A 25,482-nucleotide genomic window follows, 5' to 3' on the forward strand; every position below is an offset into this window, starting at 1 on the left:
TGCCCATCAAAGGGCCTCATATTGCAGAAAGTAGAGCCCTGTCCCTCAGAGAAAGAAAACACACTCTTCCCAGTCCTGATGTGCAGAGCATTTTCATTGCTCATTCATGATTTGGATGAAGATGCAAGACAACTTAAGTAGTGTTTTGTAGAGTGAATCGCAGGCTCAGCCTCTCTGGCTAAGTTCCCTGCCCCCTCCCTAAACCTCTAAGTACCTTTTTTCCTTGCCCTCACAGTTTGCTCTCCTCAAGTTCCCACCCAACATGCTTATTGAACTTCTCATCTTCCCATTCACTACCAGAACCCCAGGCATACAGCTTAGTCATGTCAAACATAATCATGCGCTGTAGCCCCACACCACCCCCCCCCCCCCCCCACCCAATATATATACACACACACACATTAAAGCCAGGGTAATCAATGACTTCTTCTGTTGTACCTTTTGCCATGCTCTCGCATCTCCCCGCTATTTGTGTTGGGCTCCCCCATGCCTCCACTTTCACAATTATAATTCTGCATGCTGCTCCCAATCCCCACAAATGAATTCTCCAAAGTCCCCAGCAAAGTCCATAGCAGTGGCTCCTGTGACACCAACCTGCCCCCCTCCCCCCCAACCAACTGGAGTTTCAATTCCCTGGATTGACTGGAGCTCACCCTATCTCACCAACTGGGAAAGATAGCCTCAGCTGGTGACTGAACAGACCTGTGAGTGATCCATTTGCAGCTTTCGACTAACTCACAGACTGGTTGAACTGGACTGACTTTGGACCCTGGACTGTAAGCAAAAAAGATTCTCTGATCCTGAAAGCCCCAAGTGACAAACTGACCATGTCCAAGTTTTTGGGCTGAGATCAAACAATGTCTTTGATGTACTGTGCCTTTACCGTTGACTAAAGGCAGTTGCTCATGACTTGACTGAAGACTGCTCCCCTAGGACATTGAGATGTGGCCATTTGGTTGAAACACATTCTCAGTATGTGTTTGTCACATACACTGCTGGCACTTGCTGCAGGTGTGACATTGACATAGTACAGCCATACAGTAACATGTCTACCCTTTTGACTGCTGACAACTGTAGCAAGCTGCCTGACTTTGTGTCTGCACTAGAAGACAAATCAAAATGGAAGGGCTGCGAGCCTGCAAGTTGCAAATGAGGCAGCAAAATGCGAAAAAGGTAAGACAATGCACGCAGTGATGCTGTGAGCATCCAAGTCAGAGCTAAGTGAGTGAGCACTAAGAGAGGATGCTTTAGACGAACACTGGCCGTATCCATGAAACAGATGTATATCCCTGTGCACAAAGTTGTTTGACAGCAGCATTACAGTGAATACTGCTGGTGCACTCCAAAGTATAATATTGAAGTGGGGAACAACTTGTGGGTTGGAGATGCGCTGTGAGGATGTAAACCAGGTACCCTCTGTGACTTCCACTTTGGAAATTGTCGCTGTCTAGTTTCTCTCTGACCGGTGAGAGAATAGAAACTACATTTCAGTGATTAGGTGAGATTAGGTAAAGGCATACAAATATGCCTCTTGATGCTCACTACTGAGATTCACATCTTACTGTTCAAACCTTGGTTACAAAATCATAGATAGTAGGAACTGCAGATGCTGGAGAATCTGAGATAACAAGGTGTAGAGCTGGATGAACACAGCAGGCCAAGCAGTATCAGAGGAGCAGGAAGGCTGACGTTTCGGGCCTAGACCCTTCTTCAGAAATGGGGGAGGGGAAGGGGATTCTGAAATAAATACGGAGAGAGGGGGAGGAGGATAGAAGATGGATAAAGAAGAAGATAGGTGGAAAGGAGACAGACAGGTCAAAGAGGCGGGGGGTGGAGCCAGTAAAGGTGAGTGTGGGTGGGGAGTTAGGGAGGGGATAGGTCAGTCCAGGGAGGATGGACAGGTCAAGGGGGCGGGATGAGGCTAGTAGGTAGGAGATGAGGGTAGGGCTTGAGGTGGGAGGAGGGGATAGGTGGGAGGAAGGACAGGTTAGGGAGGTGGGGTCAAGCTAGGCTGGTTTTGGGATGCGGTTGGGGGAGGGGAGATTTTGAAGCTTGTGAAGTCCACATTAATACCATTGGGCTGCAGGGTTCCCACGCAAAATATGAGGTGCTGTTCCTACAACCTTCGGGTGGCATCGTTGTGGCACTGCAGGAGGCCCAGGATGGACATGTCGTCTAAGGAGTGGGAGGGGGAGTTGAAATGGTTTGCGAATGGAAGGTGCAGTTGTTTGTTTCCCCCTTGGTCCAGCAACACACCACCTACGTCCATGACACTACCCACGCCCTCCATCTCCTCCAAAACTTCCGATTCCCTGGTCCCCAACACATCATCTTTACCATGGACGTCCAGTCCCTATACACTGGCATTCCCCATGCAGATGGCCTAAAGGCCCTCTGCTTCTTCTTGTCCCGCAGGCCCGACCAGTCCCCCTCCACTGACACACTCATCCGCTTAGCTGAACTCGTCCTCACCCTTAATAACTTCTCTTTCAATTCCTCCCAATTCCTACAAAGGGAGTGGCCATGGGCATGGGCCCAAGCTACGCCTGCCTCTTTGTAGGTTACGTGGAACAATCCCTCTTCTGTAGCTACACTGGCCCTAAACCCCACCTCTTCCTCCGTTACATCGATGACTGTCTCGGCGCCACCTCGTGTTCCCACGAGGAGCTCGAACAGTTCATCCATTTCACCAACACCTTCCACCCCAACCTTAAGTTCACCTGCACCATCTCTGATACCTCTCTCTCCTTTCTGGACCTCTCCGTTTCCATCTCTGGCAACCACCTAGAAACCAATATCCATTTCAAGCCTACCGACTCCCACAGCTACCTAGAATACACCTCCTCCCACCCACCTTCCTGCAAAAATGCCATCCCCTGTTCCCAATTCCTTCGCCTCCGCTGCATCTGCTCCCAGAATGAGGCATTCCACTCCCGAACATCTCACATGTCCTCGTTTTTCAAGGACCGCAACTTTCCCCGCCACTGGTCGAGAACGCCCTTGACTGTGTCTCCCGCATTTCCCGCAACTCATCCCTCACACCCCCTCCCACAATAACAATGAAAACAGTCCTCACGTACCACCCTACAAACCTCCGGATCCAACGCATCATCCACCGACACTTCCGCCATCTGCAATCTGACCCCACCACCAAAGACACTTTTCCCTCCCCACCCTTATCTGCTTTCTGGAGGGACCACTCTCTCCATGACTCCCTTGTCCGCTCCACACTCCCCTCCAGCCCCACCACCCCCGGCACTTTTCCCTGCAACCACAGGAAGTGCTACACCTGCCCCTACACCTCCATCCCAGGCCCCCAGAAGACCTTCCACATCAAGCAGATGTTCACCTGCACATCTGCTAATGTGGTATACAGTATCTGCTGTTCCAGATGTGGCCTTCTCTACATCGGGGAAACCAAGCGGAGGCCTGGGGACCGCTTTGCGGAACACCTACGCTCAGTTCGCAACAAACAACTGCACCTCCCAGTTGCGAACCATTTCAACTTCCCCTCCCACTCCTTAGATGACATGTCCATCCTGGGCCTCCTGCAGTGCCACAATGATACCGCCCGAAGTTTGCAGGAGCAGCACCTCATATTTCGCTTGGGAACCCTGCAGCCCAATGGTATCAATGTGGACTTCACAAGCTTCAAAATCCCTCCCTCCCCCTACCGCATCCCAAAACCAGCCCAGCTTGTCCCCGCCTCCCTAACCTGTCCTTCCTCCCACCTATCCCCTCTTCTGACCTCAAGCCCCACCCCCATCTCCTACCTACTAGCCTCATCCCGCCCCCTTGACCTGTCCATCCTCCCTGGACTGACCTATCCCCTCCCTAACTCCCCACCTACACTCACCTTTACTGGCTCCATCCCCGCCTGTTTGACCTGTCTGTCTCCTCTCCACCTATCTTCTCCCTTATCCATCTTCTTTCCGCCTCCCCCTTTCTCCCTATTTATTTCAGAACCCCCTTCCCCTCCCCCATTTCTGAAGAAGGGTCTAGGCCCGAAACGTCAGCTTTCCTGCTCCTCTGATGCTGCTTGGCCTGCTGTGTTCATCCAGCTCTACACCTTGTTATTACAGAATCATATGTTAATTTCCCTGAAAATCTCTTTTTCCAAAATTTCACCGTACTTTTCCAAGTGACTTGCCATTATACACGTTGCTCATATACGAACAAAGCTCAGCCTAATATTTTATTGAAGGTGAGAAGAAAAAAAGCAAGAACATTTCTTGAAAAATTGACAAAAATAACAACCCCAAACCTTGCAAACTTTTCATACATATTGTTAACCATTTTACAAACTTTTTTCTCATTCCCATTAGCCCAATGCAGAAGAGGATGTGGAAACACACACTTTGACAAACAGGTCTCTCTCTATTTTGTTTTTGCAACTTTTAATTATGAACCTGTAAATCAACATCAGGCTCTACCTGTTGTACCATGGTGCAAAGGCAAAACTGATCGATAATAGATGCAGTAGATGTATTTTTATTGCTTTGAATCACCCTGGCCACTTTGGAGAGCAAACAATTTATTGCTTGTTTTTTTCTCTAAAATGTAAAGAAGATAGCGTTTGTAGTTTGGCTTCTTGTGTTTAACACTGTGTGCATGTTTCAATAGCTCATTTCTGTGGAAAAGGTTTTATGAGAGTGACTTAATTATGGCAAAGATAAGTGGGGTGGAGCTGTTTCATATTCAAAACATGAGCTGGCACCCTTCCAAACATTAAAAAAATTACATTTTATGTTGCACCTTTCATGATCTCAAGACACCTCAAAAGCACTTTTTTAAAATCCAGAAGTGCTCTTACACACAACTGAATGGTTTATTCCCATCACTGTGACTAGGGCAGCACGGTGGCCCAGTGGTTAGCACTGCTGCCTCACAGTGTCAGGGACCTGGGTTTGATTCCATTGTCAGGGAACTGTCTGTTTGGTGTTTGCACATTCTCCCTGTGTCTGTGTGGGTTTCCTCTGGGTGCTCTGGTTTCCTCCCATGGTCCAAAGATGTGCAGGCTAGGTGGATTGGCCATGTTATATTGCCCACAGTGTTCAGGAATGTGTAGATTAGGTGGGTTACAGTGGGATGGGTCTGGGTTGGATGTTCTGGAGGTCAATGTGGACTTGTTGGCCTGAATGGCCTGTTTCCACACTTTAGGGATTCTATATGAGAAGCGCTTGATGTTTGTTTTTTTAACTTTTTTTTGTTTTTCTTTTTATTTCTTATGTTCACTAGTGTTCTTACACACAACTGAATGCTTTTTTTTGCCCCAGCTGCAAATCACTGTGACTTTTCTTACTATTAACCAGCCAATTAAGTACTTACATGCAATGCCCATTAAGGGCAATGCAAACCATCAAAAGTGAGGGAGGGGTAGGGACAGTGGGTAGGGACTAAATCAGATTGGAGTTGGAGGGGAAAATAAATACTGTATCCCCTGCAGTGCGCACCTCTCTCTAAAGGCATTGACAGCATTGATGGACACCATGTGCTCCTTCTCCAAGGACACCCGGGCACAAACTAATTGCGGAATGGGAGTAGACAGTTCCAAAAGCACTTTATTTCTTTCTTTTATACCCAAAAGCACTTTACAGCCACAGTTGTAATGTGTTAAAACTGGCAGCCACTTTGTCCACATCAGTGTCCCACAAAGAACAATTGAAATGATAACCAGAAAGTCTGGTTTGGTCTGACAATTGGTAACGACACAAGCAGCAACTCGCACCTACTTTTTTGCCATGGGATCTTTTCATCCACCTGAGAGGGCAGTGTGGGAACAAAAACAAAGTTGCTGGAAAAGGTCAGCAGGTCTGGCAGCATCTGTTAAGGGAAAAAACAAGAGTTAACGTTTCGGGTCCAGTGACCCTTCCTCAGAACTGGGAAAGGGTTACCGGACCCGAAACGTTAACTCTGTTTTTTCCTTCACGGATGCTGCCAGACCTGCTGAGCTTTTCCAGCAGCTTTGTTTTTGTTCCTGATTTACAGCATCCACAGTTCTTTCAGTTTTTACTTAGGGCAGTGTGGGCTTTCAGAACGCATTTGAAGGCGGTAATGCAGAAAAAAAACTGACCTGTATTTTTCTTCTATTTAATTGTCCTTTACCTAGTAAGTTGTAGTACATCTTGAACTGAAAAATTTGTTTCTGTATATTGTTGACCTTCTCTACAGTTTAATTTAAAAATTGGTTAATTGGCGATTTTTAACATTGCATTTTTCAACAATAAATGTTCGAATGCACTTTTTCAAATTGCTCCATTTTGAATTTAATTCAGCAAATAGGCAGTTGATCAGTTGAAGCATGATAACAAAGTAATCTAGGGGTACTTGTGATGCAGTGGTAGTGTCCCTATCTCTGAGCCAGGAGCCCCAGGTTCAAGTCCCACTGCTCCAGGGGTATGTTACAACATCTCTGAACAAGTTGATTAGGACAATATAGCATGGAATTCGTGCAGCTTGTAACAGAATCACACAGATTGGATAAAAGAAAATTCAGGGTTTCATGTGGGGCCGTGTTAGTAAGCCTATCTCTGAGCGAGGCATTCCCAGGTTCTAGTCCTGTCTGCTCCTGAGATGTGTAATAACATCTCTAAACAGGTTGACCTATCCTAATATCTGACAAAATAATCACAAGGCAGCTATCTTATCAGGCGAAGAGGGTTTGTAAAAAATAAATAAATAATTTTGCACACAAGGCCAATTCACAGTTATTACAGTACAGTCCACTTTGTTTTAACCGGCATTCTCAATAAACCACCAAAATCCATATGCCTTAAATACTGCAAAGTTTACTGTTTTACCGCAATCTCCACTATGTCCAAATAGTCAGCTGACGGTGCGATTGAGAAAGCTTTCTGCCGCTAAATTTTATTTAAGGTAAGGTTGCATTATTATTTAACTGAGTTAGCTGTAAATAAAGTATAGCAGTGATGAGTAAAACCCCTGCATTACGTTTTATTACTTAGTGTGTGTTTTTACATTGATTATGAGTATCTCTTGATCAACTGGAGTAGTTGGCCAACTGGCATACTTCTGGTCAAGAAACGCTTTAAGAGTTTAAAGCAAAGAGAAGAATTCTTTGTGAGTAGTTAATGTTTTAGAACAAGGCATGCTGTTTTAAATGGCAACAAAATACCAAATAAAAACAGAATGAAGTTGCCATGCCTTGCTTTCATCTATATCCTAGGGCATCAAAAGCAATGTAATGTTTCTTATCTTTGTCTCTATACACTCTTTACAGCATCAACATTCACATAAGCGTGTGCAGAATGGAACCTGCTTGTGTAGCAATCTGGTCGTCAGATTTCCTATCCTGTTTCCCCAAACTCAGTTCCTTAGAACGGACTTTTATTTGTATCTCGTTAAAAGGAAACAAAGAATGACACTGTGCAAATGTACTGGGACAACAAATACTTTAAAATGAAAGCACATGGCAACTCCCATGCAGTGAATTCCAGAATTCCTGTTGCACACTTCAAAGTAGATGTCAGCTAGAGGTAGGTAAGAAATTTGAAGGTCCGTCACACTAGATCATTTGTACACATCCTTGTAATTGACTTCATTGTGGCCTTAGGTGAGGCCTGGAACAAGATCTCTCACCTTCCCTTGGAGATGAGAATCACTGTCCTTGGAAGATTTAAGGAGAGGAAAGAACAATGACTGGTGTATTGCAGGAATAGTGAAAATGGTTGTTTTTCTTTTAAAAAAAGTTGTTGGTTTGGAATAAGTTCTTTCGTCTGAAGTTAAGGCCAGGAATAATGAAAAATCTGAATGTGATGAGGCGAGATACAGCCATGGATTTGGGGGATTGCCAGTCAGCTAGAGAGCAGGAGCCCCAGCTAGCGCTCCAGGGAAGAACCCACCAGTATTATATGCCACTCAGGCAATTGGGAGACCTCTAGTGGAAGACCCTCAACAAGATCAGAGCTCCAAGATCAAGATCAGAAAGTGCTTTTCTGCCAGTCGATGAAAAGCCAGCGACTTTTTGCACTTAGCACTTGTCACTGGGGAGGTGGTCATGTTGGCCACCAAAGGCCCAGGATCTTGGAGCCACTCAGATCAGAGATGATAATGGGAGGGGTTTAGCAGGTTGGGTATTGTGGAGGAGAGGGTGTCGGCACTAAGGCCGGTGAGGGGGGAGCGGATCGGCATTCAGCAGACCTTCCTCACTTACAGGTCCCTTGAGCAGGCATTGAGTGTCTTTTGCACAAAGGACTCCCCATCCCCACCCAGTAGGAGACCAGAAACAGACTGCACAGGTTTGCCTCTTGTGCTTCCCAACTGGCCAGTCTGTTGCTGGGTTAATATTAACAGTGGTAAGATGAGGTCCTTAAGTGGTCATTAAGTGCCTAGTGATAGGCCTCACTTTGGCTGCGAGATGGAAAGTTTTCCATGGGTGTTCCCATCCTTGACTTAAGTTTGGCAGAGGTGAGAAAGCAATAGAATGCTGCTATGCTACCCTCCCACCTCACTACATGCTCTTCCAACTCCAGACAAACCACGAAAGAGGGGATAATGTTCTTCACCAAACGTTCCCTTCTGGAAATACGTGCCAGAATGAAGTTCCAAAAACAAGGATTTTAAAATGTCTCTTGCCTAATAGATGGTACTTCAAATTGTCATCACCCGACATACAGTAGACTTCTCTCAAGGTTTAGAATGGAGGATTGACAACTTAGCCACATAAGTGGCAGCTATTCACTGCATGTGCCTCACATTATACTTGGACAGAGATGACTCGATGCAGTCACTGGGTGTTTGTTCTGAGACATCTTTGTTCTTTGTCTTGAGAAACATAAGAAATCTCATTTACAAACAAAGAATTCACATGAGGCATACTTACTGAAAATATTGACCAGTTTTTGTCAAGGTTGGAAAAGGACACAATCAGTTAAATGACATTAAACATTAGGACAACAAAACAGGAATACTAAGTAGTCATTTGCTGGTATGGAATTTGAGTATTGCAGAAAAACAAGATACATTTCCATAAGACACAAGTCTTCCAAATTACACTCATTAGGACAATTTGCAAGAAATACCTGTGGAAAGGGAAAACGAGGTTTATACTGCAGGAGTGTACAGATTGGTTGGCAAGGAGATTAATACTGCCACAGGGAATGCACCAGTTAATGGTGACTGACAGCTAACTGCCAAGCTTTATTTATAATTTATATTTTACACCAAGCAGGTTGCCTCTCATTGGTCAAGACACTGACAAAGAAACATAGAAACGGGGAGCAGGAGTAGACTACTTGGCCCTTCAAGCCTGCTCTACCATTCAATACGATCATGGCTAATCTTCTATCTCAATGCCATATTCTCATTTTCTCCTCATATCACTTAATGCCTTTAAAATCCAAACATTATTGATCTCTTTCTTAAACATATATGAGAATTGTGCCAGACAGTGGCTGTTATTCTGTTAAGTTGAAACAGGTGCAACATATGTACATGTTATTGCTGTCTGTGAAGAGCAGATACATTAATGTATGTAGCTTCCAGCATGCGGATCTGACTGACAATCCTAAATTGGCTGTCAGTTTAACACTTGCACACTCAGGATGATTTAGTAAATGTTATCCAGTGCAGAATCATATCCAATGTTGAAAACTGTTTTAGGGTTTTATCTGCTGGTTGGATGTGGTCAGTACCTTGCTTACAGTGAATAGCTGAAGGGATATGCTGCTGTGTTACAACAGGCAAGATACAATCTAGGATTGTCAATTAATCACGCACTGTGGTGCACTTGTGAAGACTGAAAGGTAAGTGTATTAATACACAGGGTCTTGCAGTTTAAATGCATACACACACTGTATCTGTTTCAACTCAACAGAAATAGGTGACAGCCATTCTTCGGTTTATTTCTCTTGTTGAGTCAATGCCCTATCAGAGTAAACTTGTTTGGTTTAAAATGTAAATTACACTTGGCAGTTAACTATCAGTCATCATTAAAACAGTGCAATCCCCACAGCAACGTTGTACAATCAGTGTCTACTTGCCAATTGACCAGCATTCTCCTCTCAAACAGTATATCGTTTTCCCTTTATATTGGTACTTCTTGTTAATGGTTCTTATGATTGCAAGATTAAGAAGCTTAGGCAAAAATGTGTCTTTTTTCTGAGGAGTACTTCTTTCAAAAGTCAGCAATTTCGTATCTTATGCTGATAGCTCACAATAGTCAGAAATAAGATCCAGCTAAGTGTAGGAATGAATATATTTTTATTCACAACTTTAATTTTGCTTGAAGAACATAAAACCTTTGTTGTTCATGCTAGACAGCCCATTGGATCCCAAGCTGGTAGAACTTTGGGTTCCTGCTCCATTATTTTCAAAATCTCTGCTGATATGTACTTTTTGTCCACAACCACTTCGAAGACGTGTTCAGTGAACCAATCGTCCAATAAAACCAGGTAACCTTCCAAAACAAAAAGCAGTTAATCAATCATCTGACATGACAACTATTTGCTGTGTGAACCTGCAGGAAATTGTTAAAAAACCTAACATTCATTGATCTAATAGGACACTCATTTCATCATGTTCACATGTTCATACTGTTGAAATATTGACTATTTTTTCCTGCTGTCTGACTTTCTGCCTTTTTTCTTAGTTTACACTTTTTCACCTGAAATGCCACTTGTTGATTGCCCATTCATATAAGTTCTCTTAATTAAAAACCCTAAGTATGTGTATATTTTGCTGCTCTCATATCATTACCCATTATTAGTTAAAAGGTAATAGTATATAAATTACTGGGACTGAAGTTTGGTGGCCCTGGACTTGATAATCCACATCCCACGGAGTTGAAAGAGATGGTTATAGAGATAATGGTCATCTTTCAAAATTCTATGGATTTTGCAATGGTTCCTGCAGTTTGGAAGGCAACACATGGAATCTCACTATTTTTGAAATAAGGCAGAAAGAAAACTGGATTTGACAGACCAATAACCCTGACATCAATGATAGGGAAAATGCTCGAATCTCAATATTTCTAATCAACATGTTGAGATGTGTTGTGATACGCATCTGGAGCAGGTAGGACTTGGACCAGGGCCTCCTAGCTTAGGGCGAGAGACACTATAAATGCACCACAACAGACCCTAAATATAGGAATCTATTGTAAAGCATGCGATAACTAGATATATAAAAAATAATGACAGTTTATTCAGCAGAGGCAATATGGACTAATGGAAGAGAAACTCTGTTTAACAAACTTATTGGAGTTTGATGGATTTGAAACTAGTGGAATAGATAAGGGTGGGATGTGGCATATTTGGATTTTCAGAATGCATTTGATAAGACCCACACAAGGGGTTAGTAAGAAAAACTGAAGCACATGACATTAGGGGTAACATACTGACATGGACTGAGGACTGGTTAATGGATAGAAAGTGTAGGAATAAATGGGTAATACCTAATTTGACAGGGACCCCCAGCTGTTCACAATAACAATGATTTATTGGCATATGGGAGCCAGATATAATATTTCCAAGTCTGCTGACAACACAATACTGGGTGGGAATGTGAGTTGTGTGGAGGACGCAAAGATGCTTCAAGGGGATTTAGACAGACTAAGTGAGTGGGCAAGAACATGGCAGATGGAACACAATTGGAAAAATGTGAAGTTATTCACTTCGGCAGGAAAGACAGAAATACATAGTATTTCTCAAATGGTGAAAGATTGGGAAGTGTTGATGTCCAAATGGGACTTGGGTGTCCTGGTTCATATGTTATGAAGAGACAGCACTAAGGTGCAGTAAGTAGTTAGGAAAGTAAATGGTGTGTTGCTGTTTATTGCTCGAGGATTTGAGAATGGAAGTAATGGTGTTTTGCTACCATTTTATAAAGCCTTAGTGAGACTGCAGCTGGAGTATTGTGTGCAGTTTTGGTCTCCTTACCTAAAGAAGGATATATTTGCCATAGAGGGATTGTAACAAAAGTTCATGAGACTGTCTGACTCCTGGGATTGAGGAATTGGCCTGTGAGGAGAGATTGAGGAAATTGGACCTCTATTTGAACAATAAAAGGAGATCTCATTTCTGACAGGACTTGATGAGTGGAAGCAGGAATTGGGGTGGGGGTGGGGGTGGGGTGGGGTGGGTGATAAGCAGAGAGCTGGAACCAAGAGCAGATCAAGGAATAATCCAATTTCTTCACTCAGAGTGTGGTGAATCTTTGAGGCTGTCTATCCTACATTGCTATGGAGGCTCAGTTACTGTATGCATAAGATAGAAATCGATATATTTTGATAGATATAAATACATCAAGGCATATATGGATAATGTCAAAAACTAACACTGAGATAGAAGATCTACCATTATCCAACTAATGGTTAATTCTGCTCCTATTTCCTACAGTCCTGACCATTCAAAGCCTACACTCTATCTATTTCTCATGTCTCTAAATTTCATCTGTGTTTTCCTGTCAGATTATAAACAATTATTTTCAACTCCCTCCATTTAAACAGTGAACATAGAGAGAGGAGTAGGCTATTCAGCCCATCGAGGTTGTCCTGCCATTCAGTATGATCATGGCTGATGGAACACTTCAGTGCCTTTTACCCACCTTATCTCCATGACCCTGTACATTCACTGGTAATCGGGAATCTCTCAATCTCAACCTTTAATGTACTCAAAGACTGATCTTGCACAGGTCTCTTGTGGTAGAGAATTCCAAAGGTTCAATATTGCCGAGTAAAAAGATTTCTTCTCATCTCCGAGCTGTGTGATATCCCCCTTATTTATAAACTGTGTCCCCGGGTTTTAGACTCTCCAGCCAAGGGAAATATCTCACCTGCATCTATTCTGTCCATGCTTGTAGGTTTCAATGAGATTATCTCGCATTCTTCAATACAGATCAAAACAGATCCAGTTTGCCCAATTTCTCTACATAGAACAGTTTCACCATCCCAGGAACAAGTCTGTTGAACATTTGCTGCACTCTCTCTATGGCAATAATATCTTTTTTGAGATAGGGAGACCAAAACTGCACACAGTACTCCAGATACAGTCTAACCAAGCTCCTATATAACTGAAGTAAGACTTCACGACTCATACTCAAATCCTCTTGCAATCAAGGCTACCATTCCATTAGACTTCTGAATAGTTTGCTGCACCTCTTGTTAGCCTTCAGTGACTTACTGACAAGGACACTTAGGTCCCTTTGTACATCTGCACTTTCCAGCCTCTTATCATTTGGAAATATTTTGCACATTTGTTTCTACTACCAGAGTGGATACCTTCACATTTTTCCACTTTATATGCTATGTTCTTGCCCATTCATTAAACCTCTCCAAATCTAGCTAAGCCACTTTACAATTTCCTCACAACACATATTCCCACTTAGCTTTGGGTCATCTGCAAATTTGGCGCATTAGATTTGGACCCTACCTCCAACTCTCTGATATAAATAAATGAATTAAATGAATAAATTTAACTGGAAAATTTAATACTGTTTCTTGTTTGTAAAAGGCATTGCAATCCTCAAAACAAAAAGGAGGATTTAAATTTTTTATACGGCATTCGCATGATGTAGAGTTTAATATTACCTCCTAAAGTCAGGCTGCAGCCTTTTCTGAGATAACAAGGTGTAGAGCTGGATGAACACAGCAGGCCAGGCAGCATCAGAGGAGCAGGAAAGCTGACATTTCGGGCCTAGACCCTTCTTCCGAAATGGGGGAGGGGAAGGGGGTTCTGAAATAAATAGGGAGAGAGGGGGAGGCGGATAGAAGATGGATAGAGGAGAAGATAGGTGGAGAGGAGACAGACAGGTCAAAGAGGCGGGGATGGAGCCAGTGAAGGTGAGTGCAGGTGGGGAGGTAGGGAGGAGATAGGTCAGTCCAGGGAGGACAGACAGGTCAAGGGGGCAGGATGAGGTTAGTAGGTAGGAGATGGGGTGGGGCTTGAGGTGGGAGGAGGGGATAGGTGGGAGGAAGGACAGGTTAGGGAGGCGGGGACGAGCTGGGCTGGTTTTGGGATGCGGTAGGGGGAGGGGAGATTTTGAAGCTTGTGAAGTCCACATTGATACCATTGGGCTGCAGGGTTCCCAAGCGGAATATGAGTTGCTGTTCCTGCAACCTTCGGGTGGCATCGTTGTGGCACTGCAGGAAGCCCAGGATAGACATGTCGGCTGAGGAATGGGAGGGGGAGTTGAAATGGTTCGCGACTGGGAGGTGCAGTTGTTTATTGCGAACGGAGCGTAGGTGTTCTGCAAAGCGGTCCCCAAGCCTCCGCTTGGTTTCCCCGATGTAGAGGAGGCCACAACAGGAACAGCGGATGCAGTAAACCACATTAGCAGATGTGCAGGTGAACATCTGCTTGATGTGGAAAGTCTTCTTGGGGCCTGGGATGGGGTGAGGGAGGAGGTATGGGGGCAGGTGTAGCAGTTCCTGCGGTTGCAGGGAAAAGTGCCGGGTATGGTGGGGCTGGAGGGGAGTGTGGAGCGGACAAGGGAGTCATGCAGAGAGTGGTCCCTCGGAAAGCAGATAAGGGTGGGGAGGGAAAAATGTCTACACCTCCCCCCTCACCCCCATCCCAGGCTCCAAGAAGACTTTCCACATCAAGCAGACGTTCACCTGCACATCTGCTAATGTGGTATACTGCATCCGCTGTTCCCGTTGTGGCCTCCTCTACATCGGGGAAACCAAGCGGAGGCTTGGGGACCGCTTTGCAGAACACCTACGCTCAGTTTGCACTAACCAACTGCACCTCCCAGTCGCGAACCATTTCAACTCCCCCTCCCATTCCTCAGACGACATGTCCATCCTGGGCCTCCTACAGTGCCACAACGATGCCACCCGAAGGTTGCAGGAACAGCAACTCATATTCCGCTTGGGAACCCTGCAGCCCAATGGTATCAATGTGGACTTCACAAGCTTCAAAATCTCCCCTCCCCCAACCCTTCCAAAAACCAGCCCAGCTCGTCCCCGCCTCCCTAACCTGTCCTTCCTCCCACCTATCCCCTCCTCCCACCTCAAGCCCCACCCCATCTCCTACCTACTAACCTCATCCTGCCCCCTTGACCTGTCTGTCCTCCCTGGACTGACCTATCCCCTCCCTAACTCCCCACCTACACTCACCTTTACTGGCTCCATCCCCACCTCTTCGACCTGTCTGTTTCCTCTCCACCTATCCTCTCCTCCATCCCTCTTCTATCCGCCTCCCCCTCTCTCCCTATTTATTTCAGAACCCCCTTCCCCTCCCCCATTTCGGAAGAAGGGTCTAGGCCCGAAACGTCAGCCTTCCTGCTCCTCTGATGCTGCTTGGCCTGCTGTGTTCATCCAGCTCTACACCTTGTTATCTCAGATTCTCCAGAATCTGCAGTTCCTACTATCTCTGCAGCCTTTTCTCTTGTTTTATAGTTTTTCTTCAGAAACACAAATTATCATTTGCCTAATGACCAATGTGCTTTAAAACTTAGATACATGTATGTGCGTTCCAAACAGGAGGCATATCAGACTCAAAACATTAACTGTTTTTCTCTACAGATGCTGCAAGAACTGCTGAGTTTCTCCAGCAACTTCCTGTTTTTATTTTACATGTAAACTTTGTTGTTTGCATATCACTACTTCAATGAGTGTAAAAATCCCCTCTGTATCGCCAAAATAAGGAAAAGGTCCACAGATCCCCTGTGGCAAGTATGTTTTAGTCTTTTTATGTACTAGACCAATCAAATCTGATTTATTAAAAATTTCACATCTGCTGCCTGACTCGTCCACATCGCAATTTTACTACTGTCTAATGAAAGCGCCCTATCTTTAGAAAGTCAACATTTTATAAGACTGTAGACTATTAAAATCAATCCTTCCACGATATAATTCTACCACAGTACTCAGGCTTCAGCCTGCATTAGGGCTTTACTTTTTTTTTCTGGATAATTTTGCTCGAATGCTGTCTGAGTTGTGTAAAAGTATATGAACAATTTGATGGAACTAGACACTAAACCTGCTTCTGGCTTTGTCTACACAAAGCAACAAAAAGTAGTTATGTAGCTCCTCATTATGTTCCTCAAATTTTCCAAAATATTTCAACTACATTAGACTGTCTTGAAATTAATTAGGTTTTGTAATTCCGCAGAAAACTGCAGTATCCTGTAAACAGCAATGACCTGAATGACCGATCAGTTGAGGGGAGAATGCTCGTTCTACATTGGGATTTCCATTAACCCTTATTCAATGTCCAGCTTAACATACTAATGACCCAAAGGTTTATCACTTAAACCCTGATCATATTTCTCTTCTTACAAAGTACTTATATGTAATAATCATCGGCTCACTAACTAAGTAGATCAATACTAAACGCAATACGGCTTACACAACATTTGATGTTAATATTTGAACAAAGATTGTGCATTAAAAGGTGATCTATAAGACAGTACACTCTGAAGCTTGATGAACCTACTTCAAGGCTGTTGTATTTTTGCTTAACAAACTAACAATGGTCACTAGAATCAGCTGTACTTTGGAAACTATTTTAAGTAGCTTTCATATGGGCAAAGTAATGGCTGGTTATCATGGTCATGAGACAGCTTTGGACTAGTATGTACAGTAGTGACAATGTAAAGTTCAACAAGCCCCTGAATCCCAACTATTATACTCAATGCCTCTTTATAAATTCAAACTATGAAAAAGGAAGTAAGACAATCATCAGGCTGTTTTATCATCCTACTAGTTCATGCAACCACATAAACCATTCTCCAACTGTTTATTTCTAAGTCCAGGAGAATGAAAGAATGAAAAGAACCACAAGACCTGTAGTCAATTCAGAACAGAATTCTAGTAAATATCCTTAAACCTAAAATATAGATCTCAATATACAGCAAGTTGCAGTGTAGCACATCACCTGGTTCCCTTGCCAAGGATACATCATAAGACACACTTAGACAATTAACAAGAGCTGGGTGTCCATTCGTCACATTATCCATTAATAGTATTCAGGTAACAAGAAATAACTGGGGACTTAACTGTTCTCATTTACAAAGGCTCAGGTTGAAAAAAATGTTGTGTTGGTGGTGCATTCTATTAAATGTGTGATCCAGTAAATAAAAGCTGGTAAGTGAATGAAGATGAGACTCTAATATTCTATCCTTAACATCTAGCTACCAGAGTTCTGACAGCTTCCCAATATCTCTTAGTCTTTAGGGGTACTGGACTCTTTTCCACATGTGCTCAGTTCATTGTTTGCTGTAAGAGTACATTTTCCTTTGTAAGTTTTGTGAGTGCCGACTTGCCATTGCCTTCCACTCTCACTGCAATAGGATGAGGGAGGTCCCCAATCTACCTCGGTCAGAAAGGAATCAAACCTGGGCTGTTGGCATTATTCTGAACTACATGCTTATGGGGTAAAGCTGTGAATGTGTGAATTCTGTGAAAAAACTGAGTACTTTCAGCAGATAATTATAGTTTTCATATTACAGTTTATTCTGATACTCTTCTACTGTCCTGTCTGCCAAGGTTTATGCATCACCTTCTTGAAATTTATCACATTTTGTCATTTGTATCTGATCAAATGTTGATTGTACGCATGTTCGGCCTTTTCCCTGTCAGTGGAATAACTTGGCGGGGGGTGGAGGATGTGGTTAGTGTTATCTTTGTGGCATTCTACGTTCATAACAGGTTTTAAACTAATAAAATATACTCCATGTTTGTGTGTGGAAATGGAACTTAACAACAATTTGACCTCCTTTGTTTGGATCCATCAGCTCAAAGATCGCTAGGAACAAAATTAAATCGGAACTCCGGGTTATTCACTATGACTTGGCACAGAAACCGCGAGTCACCCTGTTGAAGAAGTTGTGTTGTGAGCTGAATTAGACTGATTATCGAAAGGGGTACCAGCATGTGCAAATGAAGCAGAGCTTGCAAAATGAGAAGGCTAACACTGAGTGCATTAAAAAAATACGAAAATCAAAAGTTTCACTCAGAAATAAATAAAAGCACAACACCAGATCAGTAAAAATAGATGCAATGAATAAACTAAACCTCACAGCAAGATCAGTACCTTAACAATAAGAAGAATAAAAACAGTTAGAATAGAATAGAATCCCTACAGTGTGGAAACAGGCCACTCGGCCCAACACTTCCACACCAACCCACCAAAGAGAATCCCATCCACTATCCCCATAACCCTGCATTTTCCATTGCTAATGCACCTAACCTACACATCCCTGGACACTATGGGCAATTTAGCATGGTCAATCCACCTAGCCTGCACATCTTTGGCCTGTGGGAGGAAACTGGATCACCTCGAGGAAACTCACACAGATACGGGGAGAATGTGCAAACTCCACACAGACGGTTGCCCGAAGTTGGAATCGAACCCAGTCCCTGGCACTGTGAGGCAACAGTACTAACCACTGAACCACCGTGCCACCCTTAAAATAAGGAAGCCCTTCGTCTCTGGGCGCTTTCGAACCACGAAACTTCCGGTTAACAGCTGAGCGCTCTAACCTATTGCATCACAGAGACAGGCAAAAATTAACGAAAGCAGGCTGCTGTTTCTGCTCGGTTTCAAACCGGGGACCTTTCATGTGTTAGGTGAACATGATAACCACTACACTACAGAAATGTAAGAAAATTCTGTACATCAGGTATAAAGATAGATAAACTAGCAGATTTTACACCAATTTTGCACAACCTGAAAGTTTGAGAAAGGGATCTTTGAGTCTTACAGGTATACAGTATAGAAACAGGCCCTTTGGCCCAACTTGTCCATTCTGACTAGATTTCCTAAACTGAACTAGTCCCAGCATTTGGCCCGTATCCCTCTAAACCCTTCCTATTCATATACCCATCCAGATGCCTTTTAAATGTCGTTACTGTACCAGCCTCCACCACTTCCACTGGCAGCTCATTCCATACGTGCAACACCCTCTGCGTGAAAATGTTGCCCCTTAGGTCCCTTTTAAATATTTCCCCTCTCACTTTAAACCGTTGCCCTCTAGTTTTGGACTCCTGTACACCTTGGGAAAAGACCTTGGGCCATTCACCCTATCCATGCCCCTCATGATTTTATAAACCTCTATATGGTCACCCCTCAGCCTCCTACACTCCAGGGAAAATAGCCCCAGCCTATCCAACCCCTCATTATAACTCAAACCCTCCAGTCTCACTAACATTCTTGTAAATCATTTTTGCACCTTTCCAGTTTAATAGCATCCTTCTGATATTCTTCTATTACATAACTAAATAACTTTGTAATCTACAGAAGTATTTCTAAAATCAATTTTAAAAGTGACTATCTGACCAGCCATTTTAAAATAGGAAAATACTTTTTATCACAACTTAATTGCAGCTCATTGCATAAGTAATAGCTTTCTATTTTAGTTTCAGCGCACGGTTAATATTTTTACACTACGGAGAAAGTGTAATTTTGCGGCTTTCTAAAAACAGAGTAGTTCTCATCTGGAGTTGGCTTTTGTTGTCAATTCCTATGTAGGTTTGCCAAAAATTGAAAACAGGGCCAGTTGTGATTCTGAAGCCAACATTCCTGCATCTGTTCTCTCAGTTAATACTCCAGCTATGTAAACGGCACACATTTATTATACAATTGGTGTCAGCTTTTACAGTGCAATGTGAACAAAATGTATTATATATTGTTAAATAAAATCTTCCAGCTTTCCAGAAGTTACAGTTTATTCACACAAAGCTACTACTGTACCAATGGAATCCATTCAGAACAGCTTCTGATGGTTTTACGGTTGGCTCCACGTATTTATTTTACTGTTTTTCTACTTAGAACACTTTTGACTGCAAAGGGAATATTTTCAAACATTACATATTTTCAAAACTTTGTTACAGCACCTGTTTAGAATCTATTTCAATATCATTTTTACTGCTAATTATCAAACCACTTGCCAAAAAAATAATTAAATAGTGCCTGTTTGCAAATCTGTAAAGCCTATTTTTCAATTTCAAAACTGATTTGTTTCTCATTAGTTTTATGCTTGTGATATTATTGGTGAAAAATAAATTCGAGCATATTCAGACCATACAATTAGAAGAGTTCTGAGCAATACTTGAGTAGGAAAATAAAATTTCCCACAAGGTCATGGGTATGCATAATATATTTGCAGAGAAAGTAGTTTATTGAAACACAGTCGCACCTTTGAAAAGGAGTTGGATTGGTAGCTATTTAGAGAGATTTGGAGAAGGAAATTATCGTCTCCTGAAAAATGGGACTAGTATAAAGATCTTCCATTTTTATACCTTTCATAAGCACAGGTATTGGAACAATTTGAAGTGTAGTTACTGCTGTGATGTAGGAAATGCAGCAGCCAAATTGCACACAGCAAAGTCCCACGAACAGCAAGGTGATAATGACCAATTTTGTTTGGATGATGTTGATTCTTGTTGAAATATTAACCAGAACACCAAGAATAACTTCTCTTTTTTGAAATGATGCAATGGGACTGTCCTACAAGATAGCATCTCCAACTAACTTTAGAGTCAGCTTTGATTCTTGTGCTCAAGTACTAGAGTGGGACTTGAACTTTCCTTGCTCAGAGCTGAACAAGTTATCAACTGAGCTACAGCAGGCACCTAATTAAATCACATACGCTGACAGTCCATGCTGGCATAATCACGCACTGTCTAGAGAGGTCTCTATAGATGAAATGGGTTTTTTGCATGACTGAAATATGAGGTTAGAGCTGAAAAATGGATCATTTTAAATGTAAATGTTACCTGTTGACTCTGAGCCATAATATTCTAATATTCTTATGTCAAAAGGAGTGCAAGGCACTGGGCTCAAAGAGTCCAACTGAGACACTTGCAAATTTTTGGATTTTTATGTTCTTTTAATCTTGTGAAATAACAAAGTGCTTGTTAGTTATGTTTAATTAATGTTCAAAACTTAATTCTAAGACTGCTTGGAAGTAACAGTTCTATTTTTGCTTGGACCATGAACCATAACTCTGTCATAAGTTATCTATGGAAAATAGCAAGAGTTTTTGCACAAATTCTCCAGCATTTGGGTTTTCTCCGCATTGTAATTAAATAACTTAATAGTAGAGCATTTATCAAGTTTGACAGTAATGATCCAAGCTATTCCAACATACAAACAAACTAATTCCCAGACTAAACAATTGACTATCTACTGTTTAAGATCTAGTTCCTCCATAATGCAACAGATTATGAATCAAATGAAGAAACCGTCAAAAAATAATTAATTGGTTTATAAATCATAGCTGTAAGCTCTCTGATATCATTGACAACAATTGTATTTGGAGTTATTTATGTAGTTGGCAGGCTGAAATAATCAATTCAACAATGAAACTAATGCACTTGGTGTACATAAACTATATGGCACACTTCAGCCATTTTATTACAATTGGACTTTTTTTTGGAATGGGTTAGTGTTGAATAGTGCAAACAGTGTCAATGCACTCAGTATTATTTTCTTTGGAGTACTGGCCCCATCCATTGCTACTAACACCACCATGTTCCATGGAACACATTGGGATGGGTGGAAGTCCTGATGCAACTATGTCCCTGTGCAGCTGACTCCATGCAAATTTCCCATGAAGTTGAAACTTGCTGTTAGGCGATTCCCTGCCATCTGGAACCATCTGAAGAAGTTTCCAACTCTGGAGATTTTGTAAAGTTCTGACTTACTTCCCTTAAGGGGTGCTTTTGAGAGAGAGATAACTTCTAATCTGAAAATTTCCCTGACTGCTTATGGAGGGAAACTATAAACATTTATTAACTGTTTCAGCACTGCGTCCCTATCGCGGTGCTTGGTAATCTAATGTTAGGTTCTCTGATAACCTTTATGTTTGGGGTGGTCATGGGAGTAATGTATTGGTTTCAGGATTCTGTGGAGATCTTTGGATCCCTTCTGTTCCTTGGGAAACTGAGCTGCAAGGTTTAGGCTGGAATAAGTGCAGACAAGAGCCCGGAGGTGGGAAGAGAGTGATCTGTGTTTAATTCAGAGATACTTACACTTGAACTATACTGGTGGCAGTTATAGAGTCATACAGCGTGGAAATAGACCTTTTGGTCCAACTAGTCCACACTGACAATAATCCCAAACCAAAATAGTCCCACAGGCCTGCATTTGGCTCATCCCTCCAAACTGTTCCTATTCATGTACTCTTCCAAATGTCTTTTAAACGTTGTAACTGTACCTGCACCCACCACTTCCCTCTAGCAGTTCATTCCACACAAAAATCACTCTCTGTGTAAAAAAGTCGCCTCTCATGTCCTTTATAAATCGTTCTCCTCTCATTTTAAAAAATATGCCCCCTAGTTTTGAACTCACCCACACCAGGGAAAAGAACTAGGTAAAAGTTGGTGTGGTTGAACGTCAGTACAGTTAACCTTCTATGTGGCTTCGGAGAGAAATTTGGACACTGCTGCCCTCAGATAACTGTCCTTTCCCTGTTGTACTGCTCTACAGGTTTTCAACCAAGTGAGGCATCTCTCTCACTCTCACCTTGTCTACATGAGAGAAGATTCTGGTTAGCTTGACTTCTCACTGGGCCATTGAGGGAATGGGCTTCTTTTCATCCACAATCCTCTGCCTGGTTTGTGAACTTCCTGCTGCATCCCTTGCTATTTCTGGAGATGACTCTGCTGGCCATATTTTGGCTGCATCTCTTTCAATCTCTGCTACTTTTGCCATAGGCTGTATTTGGCTGTATTTGACTGGGTGGTGGATCATTCACCACTGACCTGTCGATATGAAAACCCTCAGAACTCCCATTCCACTCGGCTAAGAAGGCGGTCTGTCAATTCAACTTAAGGTTTACTCCCTTTGACTCAAAGTTCCTACAGTCCCTTCCATCATTTATGGTCTGGGTTCTGAGCGTTTAACCAGGGTTTATCCCAACCCTTTTGGATTCTACTGCCCCCTGCTGGGCCCTGAATCATGTCCAGTTTTCTTCACCTTTGCAGAACTTTGCTGTAAAGCAGTTCAGTCTGAGGCACCTTCTTTCTTTCCCAGGAGCCAGGTCGGACCCCGTTCTTTTCCTATGGATTTCCTCTTAGTCCTATTTTATTATAGCTACATTATATTCCATCTGCTAAATTTTTGCCCACCTTTAACATATTACGTCCTTTTGCAGATTCATTATGTCCTCTTCACAACCTACGTCCAACAGGTTTATTTGAAATCACAAGCTTTCGGAGCACAACAGGGATGTATGAAATGATTAAAGATTCAACAGGAGGCAGTCAGTCAGCCATTTTGGGTTTGTTCACTCCACGCACACCAGTTGTATGATCCTTTGATCTCTCTGCTCTTCATCCCTCCGCCTATAAACTCTGTGATTGCGTGCTCATCTCCTCTCACCACACTTGATGAAGGGGCTGCACTCTGAAAGCTTGTAATTTCAAATAAGCCGGTTGGACTATAACCTGGTGTCTCTGTTTCCTGACAGCTAATCGAGCTTCCATCCACAGCATTATGTTATCAATTACTGCATGAGCTTATTTTACGTAATGACCTTTATGTGACATTGTGTCAAATACCTTCTGGAAATCTAAGTTCCCCATTACCCATATTGCTTGTTAATTCCTCAAAAAATAAAACTTCAGTAAGTTTGTCAAATTTCAAAAAACAATCAAACCACAACAAAATCAGATTCTGCCTGATTACATTCATAATTTTCTAAGTGCCCTGCTATATTCATTAATAAAAGATTCCAGCATTTTCCTTAGGACAGATCTTAAGCCAAATGGCTTGTGTTTTCCCGATTTCTGCCTCCCCCTTTCTTGAAAAGAGGAGTCGCATTTGTCATTTTCCAAATGTGGGACATTTACAGAATCTAGAAACATTTTGGAAAATTCAAACCAATGCATCTACTATTTTGGCAGCCACCTTTTTTCCAAACTGAGAATGAAGCCAATCAGGGCCTGGGAACTTATAATTCAAATAACATTTTTCTCTACCCTTCCCTTGCTTAATTGATTTGCGTTCTGCGCTCTCTCACCTCTTGATTCACATTTATTTCTGGGATGTTATTTGTATCCTCAACAATGATGACAAATGTAAAGTATTCACCATTCCCTTATTTTCCAGTATTAATTAGCATACTCTCTATATCTATAATGGAAACTGACTTTATACAATTGTCATACCCATATTACACCCTGTCATTGGAAGCATTACAGTACCAATGACAGACGGTCTAATTGTAGCATGAGAAGTTCACTTAAACAATTTCCATTATCAATGTGAACAATGTCATTTATAATTTGAATATAAAAATACACAACGTATAATTCTAAAATGGGGAGTGAATTATGTCTCCTTATCCTCACTGAATTATCTCGACCCTCTGATCTTTACTCAGTTAAAGTTTACATAGAACACATAACATAGAACATAGAACAGTACAGCACAGTACAGGTCCTTCGGCCCACAATGTTGTGTCGAACTTTTACCCTAATCCTAAGGTCTATCTAGCCTCCACCCCTACCTTATACTATCATCCATATGCCTAGCTAATAGCCCTTAAATGCCCCTAATGAGGCCGACTCCATTACCCTCTCCGGCAATGCATTCCACGCCCCGACCACTCTCTGAGTAAAGAACCTACCTCTGACGTCTCCCCGATATCTACCTCCACTCACTTTAAAACTATGCCCCCTCGTAATAGCTACCTCCACCCTAGGAAAAAGTCTCTGGATGTCTACTCTATCTATACCTCTGATCATTTTGTACACCTCTATCAAGTCACCTCTCATCCTTCGTCGTTCTAAAGAGAAAAGCCCTAGCTCTCTCAACCTTTCCTTGTAAGACCTTCCCTCCATTCCAGGCAACATCCTGGTAAATCTCCTCTGCGCCTTTTCCAACGCTTCCACATCTTTCCTGTAATGAGGCGACCAGAACTGGACTCAATACTCCAGATGTGGCCGAACCAGGGTTTTGTATAGCTGGAGCATAATTTCACGGCTCTTGAACTCAATCCCTCTATTAATGAAAGCTAACACACCGTACACCATCTTAACAACTCTATCCACCTGGGTGGCAGCTTTCAGGGAACTGTGAACATGAACCCTCTGCTCCTCCAAACTGTCAAGAATCTTCCTATTGACCCGATATTCTGCTTTCAAGTTTGTCCCTCCAAAATGAATCACCTCACACTTTTCAGGGTTAAACTCTATCTGCCACTTCTCAGCCCAGCTCTGCATCCTATCAATGTCGCTTTGTAACCTAGAACAGCCCTCCGCACTATTCACAACTCGACCCACCCATCTGCAAACTTACTAATCCACCCTTCCACTTCTTCATCCAAATCATTTACAAAAATCACAAATAGAAGAGGACCCAGAACAGATCCTTGTGGTACACCACTCTTAACTCAGCACCATGTTGAATATTTTCTATCCACTACCACCCTTTGTCTTCTAAGGGTCAGCCAATTCTGAATCCAATCTGCCACATTTCCCGCGATCCCATGCCTCCTTACCTTCTGCATGCGCCTACCATGGGGAACCTTATCAACACCTTACTTAAATCCATGTATACTACATCCACTGCT

The 25,482-nt window shown here is 42.6% G+C and overlaps 1 protein-coding gene across 1 annotated transcript in view; it reads right to left on the minus strand.

Annotated features, from left to right (window-relative positions):
• Window positions 1–10,202: 10,202 nt before the first annotated feature.
• blmh (bleomycin hydrolase) overlaps window positions 10,203–25,482 on the minus strand; it is an 84,968-nt gene continuing 69,688 nt past the window's right edge. Inside the window, exon 12 of the mRNA XM_048612445.1 lies at window positions 10,203–10,417. Coding sequence (XP_048468402.1) covers window positions 10,269–10,417 — 149 coding nt within the window. The 3' untranslated portion in view covers window positions 10,203–10,268. The remainder of the gene's footprint in view (window positions 10,418–25,482) is intronic.

The sequence above is a fragment of the Rhincodon typus genome, chromosome 26 (assembly GCF_021869965.1).
Source record: "Rhincodon typus isolate 14 chromosome 26, sRhiTyp1.1, whole genome shotgun sequence".
In the NCBI taxonomy this organism is placed as follows: domain Eukaryota; kingdom Metazoa; phylum Chordata; class Chondrichthyes; order Orectolobiformes; family Rhincodontidae; genus Rhincodon; species Rhincodon typus.